This window comes from Dipodomys ordii, unplaced genomic scaffold (genome assembly GCF_000151885.1).
Source record: "Dipodomys ordii isolate 6190 unplaced genomic scaffold, Dord_2.0 Scaffold11, whole genome shotgun sequence".
NCBI classification, from domain to species: Eukaryota; Metazoa; Chordata; class Mammalia; order Rodentia; family Heteromyidae; genus Dipodomys; species Dipodomys ordii.
The window spans coordinates 6,841,849-6,865,821 of record NW_012267227.1 but is presented as its reverse complement, the minus strand read 5'-3'; the positions used below and the strand labels follow the sequence as shown (position 1 = coordinate 6,865,821).

Genomic DNA, 23,973 nt, shown 5'->3' with positions numbered 1-23,973 from the left:
TTGAACTCTGGGCCTGGGCGCTGTCCCTCAGCTCTTCAGCTCAAGGCTAGTGCTCTACCACTTGAGCCACAGCGCCACTTCCAGTTGTCTGGTTTACTGGCGATAAGAGTCTCACAGATTTTCCTGCCTGGGCTGGCTTTGAACCGCAAGCCTCAGATCTCAGCCTCCTGAGTAGTTAGGATTATAGGCCTGCGTCACTCACTGGTGCCTGGCTAAATTCTTTTTTTCTTTCTTCTTTTGCCAGTCCTGGGGCTTGAACTCAGGGCCTGAGCACTGTCCCTGAGCTCCTTTTGCTCAAGGCTAGCACTCTACCACTGTATTTCTGTAAATTCTAATTCTTTTTTTTTTGGGGGGGGGTGGTCTGGTCGTGGGGCCTGAACTCTGGGCCTGGGCGCTATCCCTCAGCTCTTCAGCTCAAGGCTAGCACTCTACCACTTGAGCCACAGCACCACTTCTGGCTTTTTTCCTTTTTGCTTATGTGGTGCTGAGGAATCGAACCCAGGGCCTCATACATGCAAGGTAAGCGCTCTACCACTGAGTCACCTTCCCAGCCCTAAATTCTAATTCTTAGCACTGGTTATCATTAAGTTATAACCAATTAATTCCTGCCTGACTAGTTTTTGACTCTGTGTGTGTTCAAAGGATTTTAAGAGAAAGTGTGTATGTCAGGGGTACGGATTGAACCCAGGTCCTTATGCACGCTAGGCAAGTGCTCTACTACTGAGCTATACTGCCAGCTTCACTTAGGGTTTTTCAAAGTAGAACTGGCTCCTCTACTCTCCTAACCCCACAGTGCATATTTTAAAACTGCCATAGATCTGTTTCTTTTAGATCCTCCTCATCCACTGCTGTCTCTCGATGCCTACTCTATGTCTGGACGAGACGATCTTAAAGGGCTCCAACCACTTAACAATCAATTCTTGGAAGGGCAAGAAATTAATTCGCAGTGTTTTGTCAATATGCATGGCAGACATTCTGTCAGCAGGATGGATTTTAAACTTGCAAAGAACTATCACAGAAGGAAGACGTGGGGAGAGACAGCCGTGGCCCATCAGAGACACAAACGGGCATGCCGTGTGCCAACCCCACAATATTTACAAAAGAGAGGCTGTGTTCTGGTCCAGGCTTCATCCTGCTACCACGGCTGAATCAAGCTGGGTACCAGTGGCTACCACCTGTAATCCAAGCTACTCAGGAGGCTGAGAGCTGAAGATCATAGAGATATGAGGATCCAGCCTGGGCAGGAAAGTCCATGAGGCTTTTTATCTCTAATTAACCACCAAAGAGCCAGAAATGGAGCTGTGGCTCAAGTGGTTAAAACCCTGTCCTTGAGCAGTAAAGCTCAGGGACAGCAGCCAGACCCTGAGTTCAAGTCCTAGGACTGGCACAAAATCAACATAAAATAAAATTCACAAAGCTGGATCATGTGATTACTGAACCCCAGAATGCTATTTTATCAGCATCCCGCACGCTTCTCTGGGGTCCCAGTGGCAAGTGGCCAAGGAGGCATTCAGGATGTCTCAGTACCTAACAGCTTCCTTGTTGGAGACATTGGCATTGCCAACTGGCTGAGTCCTGGCTTACAGAATAGCTTTGGGTCTGGTTACCCAACTTCCCTGATGACTGTCCCTTCTACTCCATACCCAGGGCCGTCCCTCCTCAGCACAGCCCTTTCCTCATTCCCCCACCCCCTGGTGAATTCCCATCTGGCCATGAATCAAACACTCTGACTTTTATTTTGAAAGGACACCGACCCTTCCTGAATTATTGTAACTTTATTCAAAGGAGACTCTGCTTTGTCTCTTCTCTAGCCATCAGCAGTCTAAGCCAGAGGACTGAGAAGAATAAAAGGGAAAAAAAGATTCTTTTTTAACATGGAAAGGAGGGGTTAGGAAAAAAAATTAAAAGAAAAATAGAAACCTGGTAAAAGATGTGGAAACTTCTCTCGCCAGGGTTCCTCATGACCACTCTGGATTTTTCTAGAAGGAAGTTGGAGATCTTTCCGCCATCTGGTTCCCCACCTGGGCTGAACTGGATTTCAAAGTATTTCCCCTGCAAGCAAGGTAAGGATGTCCTGTGAGGGTCAGTAAACACAGCCCGCAGGCTCGGGACGCTGCACATAATACAAGGAAATTCGTGCATGAGAGCCAAGTCCGGAACCCATGCCCAACTCTGGGCTACACTTCCCCCAGGCCTTCATCTCAAACAATCACCAGAGCTGTGTGGTCCACTCCCACAGTTCTGTATTCAGAATGGGAAATCTAGGGTCCCAGCCAGACTAAATAAGGTATATGGGAGATGCTGGGCCCATTTTCTTCCCATGGAAGGCAGAGAAAATGAACCAGAAAACTCTAGGTCAAAGCAGTGAACTCTAACTGATGGAAGCAAGTTTTTCCCTCTGTACACTGCAATGCTTTGAGCAAAATTAGCCTAAAGGCTGTCCATCCCTTTTACCCCAAAACTGCTGGAACACACACTGAAATAAAAATATTTTATTATAAGTAAACTCTGTAAGTTATTCCCCTCTTGCTCACATTCTGCCTGTGTGTGTCCTCAAGATTGAACGTAGGGCCTGGGCACTGATCTTGAGTTTTTGTGCTCAAGGCTGGTGCTCTACCACTTGAGCCATAGCCCCACTTCTGACTTTCTGGTGAGTAACTAGAGACAAGAAGATAGACTCTTCATAGGCTTTTCTGCCCAGGCTGGCTTCAAACTGTGAGCCTCTGGATTCCAGCCTTCTGAGTAGCTAGGATTACAGGTGCTGTTCTCAACTTTTTGAAATAATTGCCTGTCTAAGAGGTAGAAAATAATGTATGGTTTGACATGCACATTTGTCTCGGTATAGGTGAAGGCGTATTTTGGTGCCTTCAGAGGTGGCTGGTGAGGGGGAGGGAGGGAGAATATGGGGAGGGAGGGAGATGAAGACACATGTGTGCAAATGGCCTGCCTCATCAGTTCTGGTGTCCATCTGTCTGTCCATCATGGGGGTATGAAGCTTTATAATCACATAAATAATACATGCTGGGCTTTTGCTATTTATAAAAATCGACTGAAGCCCCCTCCAAAGAAAAACAACAATTGATAGTGGGGGGAAAAAATCAAATAAAAATAATGATTTTTTTTTTTTTGCCCTGATCTCTAAGGCAGGTGGGTGGGGTTGGCTGGCTGAAGGTTTAGACTTTTACAAGGCAGATTTAGATTAATGACTGGGGGAGAAGATTGGACAAAAACTATGTTTGCCCCTCTCTCTCTCTCTCTCTCTATTTTATTACCTAGGAACTTCAAGATTAAACAAGTCCAGCATTGAGCTTTAAAAAAAATCAACTGAGCACCAGTGGCTCACACCTTAATCCTAGCTACTGGGAAGGCTGAGACCTAAAGATCATGGTTCAAATCCAGCCCATGCAGGAACATCTGTGAGACTCTTATCTCTAATAAATTACTTAAAAAAGCCAGAAATGGAGCTGTGGCTCAAGTGGTAGAGCACTAGCCCTGAGCAAAAGAAGCTCAGGAACAGTGCCCAGGCCTAGATTTCAAACTTCAGGACCAGGGGGGGAAAAAAAAAAGAGCCTGGTACTGGTGGCTCACACCTTTAATCCTAGCTACTCAGGAGGCTGAAATCTGAGGATCATAGTTTGAAGCCAGATTGCACTCTTATCTCTAATTAACCACCAAAATGCCGGAAGTAGAGCTGTGGCTCAAGTGGTAGAGTGCTAGCCTTGAGTATAGAAGCTCAGGGACAACATGCAAGGCCCTGAATTCAAGCTGCAGGACTGGCATTTAAAAAAAAAAAAAAAAGAGGGATAATGGAACAAGTAGATGAGTTAGGAGCAGGCAACAAGGACCAAGCTGATGAGCCTAATGGATGGAGGGAATGGGACGGTGGCTGCACGGGACAAATTAGCTAGGGGGATTTCTTTTGGAAACAGAAACTTCTTTGCAAAATAGAGCATGAAAAGGAAATGGGTTTTCTCTGAAATTTCCAACTGCGTATTTCCCATACAGCCCAGAATCGGCCTCCTGAGTGGCTGCTGGTCTGTTTTAGTGCTGGACCTGATAAATAAGTACAATAAAAAAAAATGCTTGATTCATACAAATCAAGGCTACTGGGGAAGCAGAGGTTTCTTTGTAAATCTGGACCAGCTTGGAACATGATCCTCCTATTTACACTTGTTACCACGGTTGAGATGACAGATGTGTGTCATCATGCCCAGTTACTGACCAAGATGGGGGCTGAGGAATTTTTTTTGGTCCGTCGTGGGGCTTGAACTCTAGGCCTGGGCATTGTCCCTCAGCTCTTCAGCTCAAGGCGAGCGCTCTACCACTTGAGCTACAGCGCCACTTCCGGTTTTCTGGTGGTTTATTGGAGATAGGAGTCTCACGGTCTCTCCTGCCCGGGCTGGCTTTGAACCGCGATCCTCAGATCTCAGCCTCCTGAGTAGCTAGGATTACAGGTGTGAGCCACCAGCGCCCAGCCTCTGAAGAATTTTTATGCTTGGGCTGCCCTTGAACTGTGATCCCTCATGATAGATAGACGAGGTGATTATTTTTTTATAAGCCTAGGCCATTTAAGGGGTACTTTGGAACCCCAGTCACTTTTGTTTTTTTGGTTGGTCATGGGGCTTGAACTCAAGGCCTCTGTCCTTCAGCTTTTTTGCTCAAGGCTAGAGCTCTACCACTTTGAACCACAGCACCAATTCTGGTTTTTGAGCTGTTAATTTGAAATCAGAGTCTCATGGAGACTTTCCTGCCTAGGCTGGCTTCAAACAACGATCCTCAGATCTCAGCCTCCTGAGTAGCTAGGATTACAGGCATGAGCCACCAGTGGCCAGCTCAAATTACGTTGATTGCATTGCTGAGTTTTAAAATTAAACTTCAGCTCAGGACAAGACAAAGGCAAACACGAGAGCTCGCTGCTTTACAAACTAAAGGGCAGTCTGGGGAGCTAGCCCCTGAGAACACAGCAGAACCTCAAGTTCTTTTATGGTTAACTGGGGACCTCAATCTGGGGGGATTGGGAGGCTTGGAGGCCAGGGGGAAAGACATACAAAGCGGCTGGAGTTGTTGTTTCGGACTGTCTTGGCGTTTCCAAAGGCCTCGAGCAGTGGATTGGACTGCAAGATGATGTCCTTCACGTGCTGTGGGAGAGAAAACAGACACACACACACACACACATACACACACACACACACACAGAGTCAGCAAAGGGCAGCCCACTTTTCCCTAAGCTCCTGGCTCCGCCAGGCCTCTGGGGTAGATGTCCCTGCTCCCTGCGTCCCTGAAGATTTCTTCAGAATGTCACCTTCTAAAGTCACAGGCCTCCCTCACCCTGCTTGAGTGTCCTGGCTTGATTCAGAATGCCAGAGCAAAAAAAATCAGAATCAACCAAGCCTCCCGGATTCTCGGTCCATGCTACTGATTACACCCTTTCCAATATCAATGTGGGCTGGGAGTGGGTGAGGGGAGAGGTTACAACAGGAAGGAAACTGGGACACACAGGGGTATCTCTTTCCTTGTTTTTCCCTCTCTCCTCCATTGGTGGTACTGGAGTTTGAACTCAGACCTTCATGCTTGCAAAGCAGGTGCTCTACCTCCTAAGCCATGCCTCCAGCCCTGTTTTTGCTTTCATTATTTTGTTTCCAGATAAGAGTCTCAGGTTGTTTGGCCCTGACTCACCTGGACTGAGATTCCTGTCTCCAACCTAGCTGGATTAAAGGCTCATGCCACCATGCCTAGCTTGTTGATTGAGATAGAAGCTCCTTAACTTTTCTCAGGGCCTCCTGTGCTGCTCAGGTAGTTGGGATTACAAGCATGTACCACAGTACCTGGCCACTTCCTTGTGGTTCTTCCCAGAGATTTTCTAATCACTGCCCTTCCCAACTACTTTATCTGTTCCAGTACAAGCAAAAGATTTCAAGGGAAATGCATCCATTTCTCCTCTAAATGATCTTATGGAAATATAATCTGGCATTTTTCTTTCTTTTTTAAAAAATTTTTTTGGTCGGTCATGGGGCCTAAACTCTGGACCTGGGCGTTGTCCCTCAGCTCTTCAGCTCAAGGCTAGTGCTCTATCACTTGAGCCACAGTGCCACTTCTGGCTTTTTCTGCTTATGTGGTGCTGAGGAATCGAACCCAGGGCCTGATGCATTCAAGGCAAAGTACTCTACCACTGAGCCACCTTTCCCAGCCCTAATCTGGCATTTTCAAATTTATCTAGGCCCAACCCATCTGGGGATTGTGTTAAAACACAGATGTGTTTTTCTGGGTTTTGTTTTGTTGTTGTTGTTTGTGCCAAATCTGGGGCTTGAACTTGGGGCCCCAGATTCTTACTTGACTTTTTTCCCAAGGCTAGCGCTCTACCACTTGAGCCACAGTTCTACTTCCAGATTTTTGCTGGTACATTGGAGATAAGAATCTCACAGACGTTACCACCCTGGCTGGCTTCAAACTGCAATCCTCAGATCTTAGCCTCCTAAGTAACTAGGATTACAGGCATGAGCTACCAGTACTGGGTTTATGTACTTTGAATCAGCAACTCTCTTCATTCCTGTGACAAGCATACTGTCATGTTTGATGACAAGACATTTCATGTCCTTTATTATGAGCTGTCTTTCATATCCTCTATTTCCCTTTTGTACTTTTTTTGTTGCCACTCATGAGACTTGAACTCAGGGCCTGAGTGCTGTTTCTGAGCTGTTTTTGCTCGAGGCTAACACTCTGTGGCTTTGAGCCACAGCTCCACTTCCAGTTTTTTTTTTTCTCTAGTTTTTAGTTGGTTAATTAGAGATAAGAGTCTCACAGACTTTTCCTGCTTGGGCTGGCTTTGAACTGTGATCCTCACATTTCAACCTCCTGAGTAGCTGGCAGCCAGCACCCAGCAGCCCTCCTTTTGTTGATTTGTAGGGACTCATTATATATGAGGCACGCCTAGCTCAAAACACCCTATTCCTTTGCAGATTCTGTGGTTCTTGGTTGCTGCCTTTTTTACAGTGGATAGAAAATCCGGAGTGACCGCTGGCTCACCTGGACCTTGGGGCCCCCTCCAGACACCCTGGAGACGTAGCTCATGATGTATTTGGCAGCCACTGTCTTCCCGGCACCGCTCTCTCCACTGGGGAAAGAAGGGGAAAATGGCCATTAGGCGAGTGACCAGGTCCTCCTTCATGCCTGGACCAAGCAACCCACAGCAACACGCAGACAGAAAGCAGGCAAGGAGGGGGGGGCAGCTGGGAAAGGCAGCTGGGAGGGAGGCAGGAAGTCCTGCTGGAGCTGGAGGGGCGATGGGCGCAGGGCACCTCCCCCTGCAGGGCACAGTACACCTAGTGACGCTGGAATGACCATGTGACACGGGATGGGAAGGGGACAGCACGTCATGGCCAAAGGGTGGGTATACACAGAGAAATGGCTGCGTTCAACGGTCTACAAAACATGGAAGTATCTTGAAAGTGCTTGCTTGGAACACACAAAATCCTGGGGGTTCCATGTCCTAAGGTTGGGTAGGGAGGGAGGGACGTAGGTAGCGGGAGAGAGAGGGAGGGAAGGAGGGAGGTGGAGGGAGGGAGGGAGGAAGGGAGGAAGGAAAGAAGGAAAGAAGGAAAGAAGAAAGGAAGGAAAAAGGAAGGAGGGGGGAGGGAGGGAGGGAAGAAGGGAAGGAGAGGAGGGAGGGAGGGAAAGAAAGGAGGGAAGGAAAGGAGGGAGGGAGAGAAAGGAGGGAAGAAGGAAGGAAAAAAGGGAGGAAGGGAGGGAGGGGTGAGAGAGAAAGAAGGGAGGGAGGGAAGGAGCGAGGGGTGAGGGGAAGAAAGAAAGGAGGGAGGGAAGAAGGAAGGAAGGAAGGAAGGAAGGGAGGGAGGGAGGGAGGGAGGGAGGCAAGGAAGGAGGGAGTGGTGAGGGAAAGAAGGGAGGAAGGAAGGAGGGAGTGAGGGAGGGAAGGAGGGAAGGAAGGAGGGAGGGAAGGAGGGAAAGAGAGGGAGGAAGGAAGAAGGGGAGGTAAGGGAAGAGAAGGAGGGAGAAGAGAGAAAATGAAAGGAAAGGAAAATAAAGAGAAAGGGGAAGAGGGAAGGAGGAAGGGAGAAGGGAAGGAAGAATGAAAGAAAGGGGGGAGGGAGAAAAGTAGAGAGCAAGGGAAAGGAAAGACAACTGGGAGGGGAAATTGTCTGGAACTCTTCACTGAAAGTGGTGGAGATTTGGATCGATGTAAGGAAGCCAAAGAAACTTGGGTTCCATATTTACCAAACTTTTAGTACTATTCTATTACTTGGGGTGGGGGATAAGAGGGGAGGGGGAGGGGAGCCTCTCTGAGGTTACACTGTGCCCCCTGAGCAATGCGCACTTCCTTCTATTGGCAGTTCTAAAATTAAACGCTGAGGCAGTCGGCATTAATCACATCCTGAGAACGAAGCTGCTTTCCTCCTCTTACCAGTAATGGCACAGGACCAGCCATGTGTGTGTGTGTGTGTGTGTGTGTCTGTGTGTCTGTGTGTTTGTGCATGTGCGTGCGCCAATCCTGGAGCTTGAACTCAGGGTATGGGTGCTGTTCCTGAGCTTTGTGCTCCAGGCTAGTACTCTACCATTTGAGCCACAGCTTTACTTCCAGCTTTTTGCTAGTTAAGTGGAGATAAGAGGCTCACTGGCTTTCCTGCCCCAGCAGGTTTTGAATTGCAATCCTCAGAGATCAGCCTCCTGAGTAGCTCTGGATTCCAGGTGTGAGCCACCAGTGCCTGACAAGGATTAGTCTTTTTAAAAAAGAGTCTACTTTTTGGGGGCAGGGAGGTGGGGGGGGGAAGATGGGAAGGGATGGGAAGAGGAAACAAAGGAGGAGGCAACAACGCTTGATAAGAAATGTAATTATCGGGCTGGGAAGGTGGCTCAGTGGTAGAGCACTTGCCTTGCATGCATGAGGCCCTGGGCTCGATTCTTCAGCACCACATAAGCAAAAAGAAAAAAAGCTGGAAGTGGCGCTGTGGCTCAAGTGGTAGAGCGCTAGCCTTGAGCTGAAGAGCTGAGGGACAGCGCCCAGGCCCAGAGTTCAGGCCCCACGACCAGACCCCCCCCCCAAAAAAATAATTAAATGTAATTATCTTGCCCATGTAATTGTAACCCCTCTGTATGGTATTTTCACAATTAAAAAAAAAAGAGTCTACTTTTCAAAATTCTAGTCTTCTAATAAGAACCTCAATTCAGACAATGCTCAAGCCAGGCAGAGTTCTGGATTCTCTGTTGGTACCATTTAGGGATCATCTCATGGAAAATAATAGACAGTCAAAGTTAAAACAGTAGCTGTCTGCTAGTTCACAGGACCATGTATTTGCTAGTTCTGGTTGATCAAGAATGTTGGGCAAGCTGGGTGCTTTGCTTCATGCCTGTAATCCTAGCTACTCAGGAGGCTGAGATCTGAGGATCATGGTTCGAAGCTAGCACGTGCAGAAAATTCCATGAGACTCTTATCCTCTTTCAACCACCAGAAAACCAGAAATGGAGCTATGGCTCAAAGTGGTAGAGCACTAGCCTCAAGCAAAACAGCTCAGGGATACCACCCAGGAACTGAGCTCAAACCCCACAGCCAACAATTAAATAAAAAGAATTTTGAGGGCACAGAGGCACATGGACAGAAGACAATCCAATAAGGGGACACCCCCTCACCCCAAAAAGGAAGCTGAGACCAATGTTGAAATCATTGGGTTTTTCAAGCCAACCCAAAATTAAACTCGCCATTTGGCAAACTTCTAATTGTATTGGATGTCTTTGAACTGCTATGTGATGTTAAGAGAGACTGGGGTACAAGTGGGGGGCCTGGCCCAGGGATTGGAGCCTCTTAGGCTCAGCATCCCTCTATGCTGTGCAGCCTGGGCCTGAATTCCTGCCTTACAGGTTGGATTTCCTCAACTAAGAAACCAAATGGAAAGGCCTTAAGATACAAGGCAAGTAGATACCCAGTGGGATTGGACGAGGAGACCCCATGTCTCCAGGAAATGTGCCCATCCTCAGGCTCAAGTTAGCTCAACTCCATGAGATGATGACAATGGTGATCATGAGGATTTGAACTCAGGGACTTGCACTTGCAGGCAGGTGCTCTACCACTTGAGCCACACCCCCAGTCACTTTTTTGCTTCACTTTTCCAAATAGGCAGCCTCCTTTTTTGTTGTTGTTGTTGTTTTTCTGACTTGTCTTTCATCTTGATCTTCCTACCTCCACCTCCTTTATAGTTGGGATTACAGGTGTGCTCTACCACACCCTTCCCCAAATTATCTTTGTAAATGGTCAGCATAATCAGATAATTTATACACTAGATCCAAGATGACTAGATAGTTGATAAAACTTAACAAGTCTAAGTCCATTTTATAAGGTGTAACAATGTAAATATTCAAGAACTTCACAACATCAGTACAGTGGAGTTGTATAACCACCCAATGAAACAGGAAATACATTTAAAATCATACAAGGACTATGAAGTGGCTATTTCAACAAAACACAATGTATCTATAACATGCTTGTAACTATGTATAGAAAGATAATGTCAGAAAAAGAAATGAAAGGGAACAAGGAAAAAGATCTATCTCTACCTTGTTAGGACAATTTATTATATAGAAGATTCTTTTTACTTTATTATTTTGTGTGTTTGCAGGTATTGGGGCTTGAACTCAGGGTCTGGACATTTTCCTTTAGCTTTTTTATTCAAGGCCAGTACTCTACCACTTTAGCCACAGCTCCATGCCTAGCTTTTTGCTCATTAATTGGCGATAAGAATCCCACACATGTTCTTGCTAAAGCTGATTTCGAACAAACAGATTAACAGCCTTATCATGGGAGTCAACATGACTAGAATTATTTGACAATGAGAAAACTCAAAGAATATTCTGGCTGGGCACTAGTGGCTCAAGCCTGTAATCCTAGCTACTTAGGAGGCCGAGATCTGAGGATTGTGGTTTGAAGCCAAACTGAAGCCCATGAATCTTTTTTTTTTTTTAATTTTATTTTATTTTATTTGTGAACATACTGTACAGAGGGGTTACAATTGCATGGGCAGGATAATACGTACATTTCTTACCAAGCATTGCAGCCTCCTCCTTTGTTTACCCTTCCCATCCCTTCCCAGCCTCCCCCCTCCCAAGCCCATGAATCTTTTATCTCCATCAAAAGGACCATTAGCCAAGACAAGAGCAAATTCAAGCCCCACACGCACAAACACACACACACACACACACACACACACACACACACACACACACACACACACATACAATCCTTATCACAAGCTAGTTCAATAGGTAAGACATTTAAAATTCACTAGTTTGAGATAATAGTGACAATAAAAATACATTACCTAGAGAGGTTGCTAGAGCAACCACTCATTGCTTTGAAATGTGAGAGGTAATGACAATGAATCACAAATGTTATCCTCACCAAAATGGTATTTTACGATGGCAAAAGAGCTCCACCTAACATGCTTAGAACAAAGCATAGCATTAGAAAGTAATGATTGTTGGGTGGTTGTTTTTTTTTTTCTAGCCCTTAATTAAGGAAGAGCCACGGAATGAAAATGTAGACTAGGTGAGTCCACCAGCATTCAGGCCGCCAGCATTCAGTTCACAGTATAACTGACAAGGGTTTTGGCTTAAAAATTGAATATGAATTTGCCATTTACAGGAAGCAAAGGGAACAGAGAAAACTTAAGCTTCATCATGGGGTACAGAGCCAGACTGTAGAAAGAGAGCTGCAGGACAAAGAATTCCTTCTTTCATGAATAAATGCCTAGAAAACAAAGCCAAGAAAAGAGCCTTAAAGAGACACAGCCACCCAGGGCCATGGGTCAGCTTTGTTTGGATTCTAAATAAATTAGAAAAAAACAACAACTTGCTACAAAGAAGAAATGTATTGCTAGGCCTGAAAGCAGAATATTGATGTTAAGTGATAATAAAAGATGTATTCTTTCCTTTTGGTGTTGGTGGTGGTGATTGAGTCTAGGACCTTATACATACTAAGTACAGCTCTAACACTGAGTTATACCCATCCACAAATCATTCATTTTCAAGGTACAATAATCTTTGGATGGTTTTGATGATTGACAAATGAAGGGAGAGGTTATTTGGAATTTGCCTTAAATGGTCAAGTAGGTTAGGAAAGAAGGACTAAGAAAAACAGGATTAACCATATCTTGTGTTTGTGTTTGTGTGCATATGTGTGTGTGCGCACGCATGCGCGTGTACCAATACTAGGGCTTAAACTCAGGGCCTTATGCTCTCACTTTTTTTTTTTTGGTCAAGACTCGCATTCTACCACTTGAACCATACCTCTACCTCCATGTTTGACCATTATCTTGATAACTAGGAAAATGGCTGATCGGTACAGTATATTATAATCTTTTTAATGTGATACATGCTTGTGAGTATCTTTAATCAAAGCTTTTTTTCCAAAATGCTTCAGATGAAAAGGCAAAAAATTAAAAAAGAGGAACATAAATATATTGGATTGAGCTTTGGTGGAGGGGTGGGGGTGAGAAGGAGGTCAGCAAACAGTTAACTGTCAGCCAGGAGTGGAAGTGCATACCTGGCATCCTAGCTAATGAGGGAGATGGTGTTTCCAGAGTGAGATTGTGGTTTTGGATTGTGTTGTGAGATCCCTATCTGAACAGAAAAATCTGGGCATGGTAGTACATACCTGTAATCCCAACTACACAGGCAAGTGTAAATAGGACGATTGATGACCAGGCTTGTACTGTCGACACCTACCTGACTGCAAATGCTCATAGTAGGAAATCAATGACAAAGTGCTTCACCCCCTAAACACCCAGCAATGGGCCAGGTTAAATGAATTATGAAATCCACTTGCAGATCCCAAAGGCTGACACTTACTAGTCACGTCCTCCAAAATCAAGGCAAATGATGAAACTCTATCAAAGGCGCTCAGACATGGTGGCCAAGTGCAGTGACTCACACTCCCTAATCCCAGCTACTCAGAAGGAAGAGAGTAGGAAGATAGCACACTAGGCCTGGTGGTATACACCTGCCATCCCAGCTCTACAAGAGTAGATTAGGAGGATTGCTGTCCAATGCTGGCCCTGAGCCTGTGAAGACAGGACAACGTAGGCAACAAATAACTGAAATGGAAGAAGGCCTTAAGGAGTGGCTCAAATGGCAGTGTCCTTGGCCCAACCAGGACACCAAGCTCAAATGTGAAGTACTACATTGCAAGCAAAGGAAAAAGTAGGATCCAAGGAAAGCATTCCAGCTGAGAATCCAGTGAGCCACCGTGTATGAAACTCAGGACAAGAAAAGAACTTCCAATTTCTGATCAAACAGAAGTAAGACATTTTCCACCATTCACAGTGGCACCATTTAACTCGGTAACCAGCAGAAACGCATGGCCGTGTGTCAGGATTCTAACTGGAAACCCTATGGCCCGGGGTACCAGTGGCTCACGCCTGTAATCCTAGCTATTCCAGAGGCTGAGATGTGAGGATCAAAGTTCTAAGCCAGCCCAGGTAGGAGAATCAGCGAGATCAGTGAGACTCTTTACCTCCAGTAAAGCACCAATAGGCCAGAAGTGAAGTGGAGGGGTGGCTTCAGTGGCACAGTGCTAGCTTTGAGTAAACAAAAAACAAACAAAAAAACCTCAGAGACAGTGCCCAGGCCCTGAGTTCAAGTCCCAGGACCAGCATCAAAACAAAACAAAACAAAAAACCCAGAAAAACAAAACAACAACAACAAAAAAAACCTACCATGGAAGCTAGAAGGAGTGGCTGTTGGGAACCCGTAACTGGTGACAGAGTGCCAAAAGACAGAGGTGTGTTGGCCTGCAGCCCCTGCCATACCTGATTATGACACACTGGTTCTCTCTGTCGATGATCATATTTCTGTACATACTGTCCGCCAGGGCGTAGATATGAGGTGGGTTTTCATACTGGGCCTAGAAAGGCAAAGAACCACAATTAGACGGAACCTACTCTGATTTCCTTTCTTGGCCTCTTCATTCAGTTCTGGTGGCTATTAATTCCACCCGACAGCTTGCATGCTAAGGAACTTAATTTAAAAACAAAACAAACAAACACGGGGCACTGGTGGCTCACACCTGATACCCTAGCTACTCAGGAGGCTGAGACCTGAGGATTGTGGTTCAAAGCCAGCCCAGGCAGGAAAGTCCATGAGACTCTTATCTCCAATAAACTACTCAAAAAAGCTAGAAGTGGAGCTGTGGCTCAAGTGGTAAGAGTGCTAACTTTGAATAAAAGAAGCTCAGAGACATGCTCAGGCCCAGAATTCAAGCCCCAGAATTCGCAAAGAAAACAAGTCTTAGCACACACAGCCGGGCATCGGTGGCTCATGCCTGCATTCCTAGCTATTCAGAAGGCTGAGAGCTAAGGATTGTGGCTTGAAGCCAACATTTCTTCTTCTTCTTCTTCTTCTTTCTTTCTTCTTTCTTCTTCCTTTCTTCTTCTCTTCTTCTTCTTCTTCCTCTTCCTCTTCTTCTTCCTTTCTTCTTCCTCTTCTTCTCTTCTTCCTCTTCCTCCTCCTCCTCCTCCTCCTCCCTCTTCTTTTTTGGTTAACTGTGGGGCTTGAACTCAGGGCCTGGGTGCTGTCTCTAAGCTTTTTCACTCCAGGCTAATAATGGTCTACCACTTTGAGCCACAGTGCCACTTCCAGTTTTCTGGTGGTTATTTGAAGATAAGAGTTTCACGGACTTTCCTGCCCTGGCTGGTTTCAAACAGTGACCCGCAGCTCTCAGCCTCTTGCATTGCTACAGGCTTGAGCCACTGGTGCCCAGCCCATGAGATTTTTAAATTCCAATTAACCAGTAAAAAGCCAGAACTGGAGCTGTGGCCCAAGTGGTAGAGTGCAAAAATAGCTCAGGGCCCTGAGTTCATGCCTCAGGACTGACATGTGAGCACACACACACACACACACACACACTGACATGTGAGCACACACACACACACACTGACATGTGAGCACACACACACACACACACACACCATCCTAGCTGAAGACCAAATGCCATCCTGAGAAAATTCGAAAGGAATATGGACTTTTCCACAGATGGGCCATGATTCAGCCTTCAAACATGTCCATGGTCCCTTTGACACTTCTATACCACACCTTTCCTACCAACCTCGCCTCTGCAACCACGTTCTACTTCTAGATCCTTCTGGAGACACGTGGGTGGCAGGGCTGAAGGGAGACCTCCTCCCAAAGCCTGAGGTCTGAGGGTGATGACAGTTTCTCAGTTCCCCCTCACTGTTTCTCTAAGAGGCAAGTTACTTGCAGGAAGATTTGTCCCAAAACTGAGTGGCATTATCAACGGATGAGGATAAAAAGTTAAACTTTTCCCTCAGAGGGTGGAGGCAGGGGTTCTAGAAAGACAGAAACGGGTCCTGCGGGTTGGTGTCATCCATTTGGGAACCGGAATCGTGCTACACCTATTCTGTTGGGTGTGTGACTGAATCTTGTGACATGGCTGAAATGGAAACATCTCCATACCTAATAATTTTCCTGCCTGAACCAGATCGACATCCTGCTTCATTCAATTCCTTCCTATTCCCCACCTTTGCTTCTACCTTAAAATTTACCGTAAGTCCTAACTACTCAGGAGGCTGAGATCTGATGATTGTGGTTCAAAGCCAGCCCAGGGTAGGAAAGTCCATGAGATTCTTATCTGCAATTAACCAGCAAAAAAGCCAGAAGTGGAGCTGTGGTTCAGGTGGTAGAGCACTAGCCTTGAGTACAAAAGCTCAGGGACAGTGCCCAGGCCCCTGAGTTCAAGCCCAGAATGGGCACACACACACAAAATCATTCATGGGCAATGCAACTATATTATTAATTGCAAGGAAGAAAAATATTCTGCATTGTATAAGCTCTAGACTTGGTAATAATGGACGTAGCTCATTACTTGTAGCTCATTACTTACCGCTCCTTGGTACATTTCAATCTCCTTCTCTCCGAAGTATGGCATCTGCTTAAAAGGGTTGACTGAGATTAGCACAGACCCTATGTAGGTCTGGATTTAAGCTGGTTAAGGACCATCCTTAATATTCCTAGTAATCCATTGTCCCCTGCAGTGACAGGATGTTATCAAGAATTCACAGTCAGCTAGGAGCAGGTGGCTCACACCTGTAATCCTAGCTACTCAGGAAGCTGACAGGTGAGGATAACAGTTCAAAGCTAGCCTGGGCAGAGAAGTCCCCATGAGATTCTTATCTCCAATTAACCACTCAAAACCAGAAGGAGCAATGGGATTCAAAGTGGTAGAGTGCTAACCTTGAGCAAAAGAGCTCAGGGACAGTGTGCAGGCCCTGAGTTCAAGTCCCATGAGCAATTAAAAAAGAAGAAGAAGAAGAAATGTAAAAAGAGTTCACACAGATTGCTCAGCATAGATGGAAAGTTCCTGTTTGTAGTTTTCAAATGAATCCAAAGACAAAAGCAATTACCTAATGAGCCCAGCTGCTACTTCCTTCCAGAAACAATAATGAATTGAATTACCAAGGTTGTACTGGAAAGAAATCATTATTCTAAATAAACTAAACCAAAGCATATTCTTTCTAGACCTGGTGCTGAGTCCCGTTAAGAAAAAAGCAAAACAGAACAGAAAAGCCATGGAATGGTGAGACTGGGGTTGCTTCTGTTCTCAAATGATAAATATTTTTCTTTGCATGATTTTCTATTTTTAAAACTACTGCACTAAACTATAAGTTATTTAGACTACTCATTATACCTTGTTAAGTGTGTACATGTGTGCCTGAGGTCCTCAGGCTTGAACTCAGGGCCTGGTTGATATCCCTGAGCTTTTGTGCTCAAGGCTAGTGCTCTACCACTTGAGCCACAGCTCCACTTGCAGCATTTTGGTGGTTCATTGAAGATAAGAGTCTCACAGCCTTTCCTGCCTGGGCTGGCATTGAACCGGGATCCTCAGATCTCAGCCTGCAGAGTAGCTAGGATGACAGGCGTGAGCCTCTGACATCAAGCAGCATTTGGCATTTTTTATTGTTGTTGTTTTGTTTTTCTCTGGGGAATTTTTTGAATCTTTAAGTAGTTGTACAAAGGGGTTGCCACTAAGCAGGGAGTTTATGTTGCATTTTTAAAGCCATTATGAATATGTCATCTGAAGAAAGGCTGACATTGAAATGGAAAGAAAAACTCCAGAATATCAGGTGTTTTCCATAGTTGAGCCTCATTTCTTTTTTTTTTTTGGTCTTTCTTTCTTTTTTTTTTTTTTTTCTTTTTGATTGGTCATGGGGCTTGAACTCTGGACCTGGGCACTGTCCCTGAGCTGTTCAGCTCAAGGCAAGTACTCTACCACTTGAGCCACAGCACCACTTCCAGCTTTCTGGTGGTTAACTGGAGATAAGCATCTCATGGACTTTCCTGTCCTGGCTGGTTTTGAATCACAATCCTCAAATCTCAGCCTCCTGAGTAGCTAGGATGACAGGTGTGAGCCACTGGCACCCGGCTTGAGCTTCATTTTGTAATACCTCCTTTAGGAAAGCTGCAGGGAAAAAATGGCTAAATTGCTTTTACAATGTGCATGAGGCAAGTGTGTGTGTGTGTGTGTGTGTGTGTGTGTGTGCGCGCGCGCGCATGCTGGAGCTTAAACTCAGGGCTGAGGCACTGTCCTTGGGCTTTTGTGCTCAAGGCTAGTGCTCTACCACTTTGATCTACCTTTCCACTTCCAGTTTTCTGGTGGCTCCAAGGCCATCTTACTTAAACCTGTTCAAATCTTGACTGGGAAATCTGTGCTGTGCAATCAACAAAATTCTGGAAGGCAGGCCTGCAGAAATTTTAAGCGCTACACACACAGGCAATGTCACATCAAGGAAACAATGTGATGGAATGAAGAGCCAATGACCTTGAGAAATGTCTTGAGCCTGGACCATGTGACCAAACAAAAGTGCAGAAGCTGAGCCAGGCCCAGCTGGCTTACACCTGTCATCCTGGCTACTCAGGAAGATGAGATCTAGAGGGTCTAGGCAGTCTTTGAGATTCAATTAACCAGTAAAAAAAAAAAAAAAGCTGTATTGGAGGTGTGGCTCGAGTGGTAGAGCATCAACCATAAGCAAAACAGAGCATAGCAGAATCCAAGTTCAAATTCCAGGCCCAGAGATACACATTAACATTAAATATTACTAAATCTTCCTGTCCCAGGACATGTAAAGGATACGAAGATGTAATCGTCCATGTATCGCTTCTTCAGGTTCTCCACGATGGAGCTCTCGGTGATCTTCGACAGGAGGACCATGTCGTCCACACCGCTGTGTTTGACATTGTGACTCTGCCAATGGTACCGGAAGGCACCTTTGCTTCCCTATGGACCAAACCACACAACAGCAGTGAGACGCGCACATGGCGATTTCACCATCGTAGACCTGGATTCAAGTTTCCAGCCTTACTGAATCATTGAAGCTTCTCTTTTGCTCATTTGTATAAGAGAAAGAAAGAGAGAGAGACAGAGAGAGAGAGAGAATTCCACTTCAGAGTCAGCATAAGAATGACCTAACACACCATACAGGCTGGACATGATAGATCCTTCTTGTATTCCTACATGGGAGGCTGAGATTCGGAGAATCCTGACTTGAGGCCAGCCAGGGTAAAAAGATAGCAAGACCACACCATCTCAATATAAAAACTCTGCTCCTGTCACCCTAGCAAGGTGGGAGATATAAATAGGATCGTGGTCCAGGCTGGTCTAAGACAAAAAAAAAAAGGAGAGACCTTACCTGAAAAATAAAGCCAAAGAAAGGTTAAGGGTGTGACTCAGGTGGTAGAGCACCTGTCACCAGACTCTAAGTTCAAGCCCTACTGCTGCTAAACATAAAGGACAACAACTAAAACAACTGCAGCCCAAACCAGTCTCTGATCTATTCCATCAAATTTGACTATGGAATGATCATGAGGTCAGCACTGCTGATGTCACCTGAAACATCTTCCCTCCCCTAAGTCACCATTGTCACTCTATCCAAAGCCTTCAGGATGCTTGTAATCTTAGCCATTCGGAGGCTGAGATATGAGGATCACAGTTTAAAGCCAGCCTAGCAGACAAATCCATGAGTCTTACCTACAGTTAACTAACAAAAAGCCAGAAGCAGAGGTGTGCACACCAACTTTTTTTTTTTTTCCTTGGGTCCAGTCGTGGGGTCTGAACTCTGGGCCTGGGCGCTGTCCCTCAACTCTTCAGCTCAAGGCTAGCGCTCTACCACTTGAGCCACAGCGCCACTTCCGGCTTTTTTCTTTTTGCTTATGTGGTGTTGAGGAATCGAACCCAGGGCCTCATGCATGCAAGGCAAGCACTCTACCACTGAGCCACCTTCCCAGCCCATGCACACCAACTTTAAAGCAGAAAAAGTTGTGTGCAAGGCCCTGAGTTCAAGACCCAGTATCAGCATAAAAGGTTATTGTTTAGTTTTGTTTTAATTTCTCAGAGAAAGAGACTGTCACTTTGTGACGCACAAATTCTAGGAGGATCCAGGGAAAGCAGCCCTTCAAAATGCAGGAAGCCATCCCAGAAAAAGTGTGCCATGCCACTAGGCCCAAACTTGGAAAGAGGTTCTAGAAGATTCCACCATCTCGCTATCCTGCAGAGGGAAACCTTCCGTGTGATGTATCTGGCTTTCCCAGAACCACCCACAGCTTCAATTCTGCAAAGTGACCACAGATTTCCTGATCCTCCCCCTCTCCCCCCTCCCCTTTCCCCTCCTCCTCCACCAGCCAAGTTCAGAAGAACAGCTCTCGCCACAGCCTGGGCTACTAGCTTTCATGAGCATGGTCCTCTCCCAACACAAGTCCTGGAGGCTCATCTCCTAGCCTCCCTTCCTGCTTTCTGTCACCCACAAAGTTAAATCAACAAGGAAAGCCAAAAGTCCTAGAGAACCAATCCGGAATTGCTCGGTTCACTTTTTTTTTGGTGGTGGTGGTGGTGCCAGTCCTAGGATTTGAACTCAGGACCTGGGACACAGTCCCTGAGCATTTTCACACATGGCTAGTACTCAACCACTTGAGCCAGTGCATCACTTCTGGCTTTTGGGTAATTTGTTGGAGGAGATAGTTTCAGACTTTGATGCCTGGCCTGACTTGGAACCGTGATTCTCTGATAGTCTCAGGTCTCAGCTTCCTGAGGAGCTAAAATTACAGGCGTGAGCCACCAGCACCCATCTTGGTTGGCTTTGAACCCCAATATTGCTACACAGAAATGATCTCTGAAAGTAGCCCAAGCCTGCTGGGCACCAAGCCAACCTTTCTCCATGCACTTACACAGGCGATCCTGGTGAATTTCTTCCTTCTACCATTGGAGTTTGTTGGGTTTTAATTTCACATTTGTTTTTTGGCAGTACTGAGGCTTGAACTCAAGACTTCATGCTTGCTAGGCAGGTGCTCTACTGCTGAACCACACCTCCAAGTCCTTTCTTCTACTGGTTCAGTGTGTGTGTGTGTGTGCCCTCCATTATACGGGGCTTGAACTCAGGGCCTGGGTACTGTCCTTTAGCTTTTTTATTTTCCCCAATCAAGGCTGGCACTCTACCACTTAAATCACAACACCACTTCTGACTTTTTGCTTTCCCCATCCATGTCACCTCAACAGAAAGGCTCCCCCTCCCTATTTGAGGAAACCCCTTTCCATTCCCCGCCCCTCTTCAGCCAAATCAGGACACTGGGCAGGCCAGAGGGCCCAGTGCTGTAGCCAGCTGTGTGCCAAGACCCAAGAATGGCAATGCCAATACCAAATGCTACTTGTCACTCTGGTGATGGCTGGCAGTGATGACAAGAGAAATTTCCCATGTGCTAAGGGTTCTGCACAGACTTTCTTTGGACCTACATTTAGTTTCTAAGGATGAATCAGCTTAGGAAAAAAATGCATTTGATTCATACGAAAGTTCTAGAAAGGAGGCACACCCACACCCACACAATGGCTTGGACTGTTGCTCACACATAGGAAGTACCACCAGACTGCTAAAGTCCGTCTCACATGCAGGAAGAGCCAGCATGGGCCAGGGGTCTCACTGGTGACGCTTAAGAAGTGGAGGTTTTTGCCACATGCCAGCGGCTCACACCTGTCATCCTAGCTACTCAGGAAACTGAGGATCGTGGTTCAAAGCCAGCCCGGGCAGGAAAGTCCGTGAGACTCTTTATCTCCAATAAACCACCAGAAAACCAGAAGTGGTGCTGTAGCTCAAATGGCAGAATGCTAGCCTTGAGCTAAAGAGCTGAGGGACAGCGCCCAAGCCCAGAGTCCAAGCTCCACAATGGACAAAAAAAAAAAAAAAAAAAAAGCTAGTCTGGAAAGAAAAGTCCATGAGACTCTTATCTCCAATGAACCAGTTTAAAAAAACCTGGAAGTGGAGCTGTGGCTCAAGGGGTAGAGCACTAGCGTTGAGTAAAAAAGCCAAGTAAAAGAGTGTGGGGCCTTGAATTCCAGCCCAGTGCTTGTTTTTATTTTCTCTGCCTGAAATGTCAACAGTACAAGATGATTTCCTAGATCAATGAGCAGTTCAAATCCAAGATGTCATAAATAGCTTTCTTTTTTTTTTTTTGGCCAGTCCTGGGGCTTGAACTCAGGGCCTGGGCACTATCCCTGGGCTTCTTTGCTTCTTGCTCAAGGCTAGCACTCTATCACTTGAGCCACAGCACCATTTCTGGCTTTTTTGTTTATGGTACTGAGGAATCAAACCCAGGGCTTCATGCGCGCAAGGCAAGCACTCTACCATTAAACCGCATTCCCAGCCCTAAGATGTCATAAAGAGTTAATACAGTCCATCAATTCTCTAAGATGCAGTTTCTCAAACTTGGACACTGTGTTTTGGGTCTACCATAGTCAGTGGTTTGTCGTTGGCTTAGCTGATGGCTATTTTGAATCAATACATAATGATGGCCCTCTTCCAGCCAAGAGCATCTTGGGTGCAATGGGGTAGATGATACCCAACTCATGACCAGATGCTGCCATGAACACTTTACAAACCCCAACCACTGTTCAATACCACCATAAATATAAGGCATTTTGTGCTACTGATCCCAACCCAGGCGGGTGAAGGGGAAGAGATGCCCCTGCCCCCCTAAAGATTGGGGATCGCGGTGGGTATCACCCTCTCATCCAGCTAAAGAGGAGACAGACAAACTTGATTAGATCATGAGCATGTTTCAAGCCACATTTGAACCCCATCAAAATGGCTGAAATCCATTTTTAGGACAAATACACCCCATTTATTTCCACCGCCAAGCTCCTGCTGGAGCAGTCATACCCATGTTGATGACTTTTCTCATCTGGGGCCCTGCCAGCCTTAACAAGTGAGTCGAGAACCGAACAATCATCCGATTCACCAGTGTTTGTCTCACAGTGGATTGGAATCGACAGATGTGGGTATAAACCTCGCTGCCAGTGTTCATGGAATTCTCTTCTTTACCCTGAAGACAACCTAACGCACATGTAAATGTGATTTTGGTTTTTGCACCTCTAGGGAACAGGGCTCATTGACAAAGTCAGGAGCCCAAACTTTATCACACTATGGGCCCTAATGTTTTGGTTTTTTTTTTTTTCAGAATGGGGCTTCCATTCCTACTCCTTCCCCCTGCAAATCTATAGCAGAGGTCAGCAGTCCCCTTACCCAATGGGTTGGACTTCAAAATGGTCGGCAGGAACACCAGTTATTTGCACAAATATCTGCATGGTTTCTGGTTGCAAACATGCTTTTGAATTTGTGCTTTTACACTCGCCAAGAGCACAAATGCCTCTTTTTTTTTGTTTGTTTTCTTGTTAATGGGAGTCCCAAAATAGGAAGAGAAGCAGAAGCAAGCATCCCAGCATTCACCAGGGTCAGTGTGTGTCTCCCCTCTGGGGATTTAAGCCAACAGCACGGTATTGCTTACTAATTAAGTAAGCCACTCCCCAGAAATACCTGCCAGTGACTACATATCCATTCAAGTTTATTGGAATTAAAGAGCCAAGATTTGTACATTTGTTTGATGAACATCACCCTTTAAATGTAGCAAATAAGCTCATTTCGATGGTTTTTTTTTTTGTTTTTTTTTTTTTGTCGGTTGTGGGGCTTGAACCCTGGGCCTGGGCACTGTCCCTGAGCTGTTCAGATAAGGCGAGCGCTCTACCACTTGAGCTACAGCGCCACTCCTGGTTTTCTGATGGTTTACTGGAGATGAGTCTCACGGTCTTTCTTGCCCAGGCTGGCTTTGAACCGTGATCCTTAGATCTCAGCTTCCTGAGTAGCTAGGATTACAGGTGTGAGCCACCAGCGCCTGGCTATTTTGATGTTTTTTAAGGCAGCAAGGAAGAGACCAAAAGTCAGAAAAGAGGGGAAAATTAGATTGAGATGCTGAGAAAGCTATCAAAGCAAATGATTTAAGTTAAACATGAGGAAAGTATTAAAGCAGTGAAGGAAATAAATAACCCTAGTGATCCGAACATACAACAAAAAAAAGTTGTTTGCTCACAGAGCAAGCTGTATGAATAAATAAAATACCATAAATGCTCTAACCAATAAATAAAGTTTTCAAAAGAAGGAAGAGAAAAGGTTTCTTTCCAGTCTCCACTCTACTAAAACTGTAGCTTTTTTTTTAAGGGAGGGGATTTGGGGGAAGTTGGTATAATTAGAGTCCATGGGCTACATAGTAAACTTAGCTTTATATGAAAAAATACTAATAAAATACTAATACTCTCTGGAGTAAGAAATGTGTGTGAGCCGGATGTAATGATGTACACCAGTAATCCCAACACTCAGAAGTCTGAGGCAGGAAGGTCAGCTGTATAGCAAAAGAGGGGAAAGCAACAGCAAACAAAAAGAAACAAGAGAGAAAGGAAGGAATGGAGGGAGGAGGAAAAAGGAAGGGAGGGAGGGAGAAAGGAAAGGAGAGAGGAAGGAACAAAGGAAAAGAAAGGAGAGGGAGAGGGAGGAAGCAGAGAAGAAAAGAGGGAGGGAGAGAAGGAAGGAGGAAGCAAGGAAGAAGGGAGGGAGAGAAAGATGGAGGAAGAGAGGGAAGGAGGGAAAG

At 45.7% G+C, this 23,973-nt stretch overlaps 1 protein-coding gene across 1 annotated transcript in view; it reads right to left on the bottom strand.

Moving 5' to 3' along the window:
* The window catches only part of Myo1e (myosin IE), a 136,201-nt gene that overhangs the window by 59,470 nt on the left and 52,758 nt on the right, over positions 1–23,973 (bottom strand). The window contains exons 2-7 of the mRNA XM_013009939.1: positions 18,146–18,289; positions 15,899–15,988; positions 13,809–13,903; positions 7,024–7,111; positions 5,049–5,138; positions 1,921–2,052 (exon numbers count right to left, since the gene is read on the bottom strand). Coding sequence (XP_012865393.1) covers positions 1,921–2,052; positions 5,049–5,138; positions 7,024–7,111; positions 13,809–13,903; positions 15,899–15,988; positions 18,146–18,289 — 639 coding nt within the window. The remainder of the gene's footprint in view (positions 1–1,920; positions 2,053–5,048; positions 5,139–7,023; positions 7,112–13,808; positions 13,904–15,898; positions 15,989–18,145; positions 18,290–23,973) is intronic.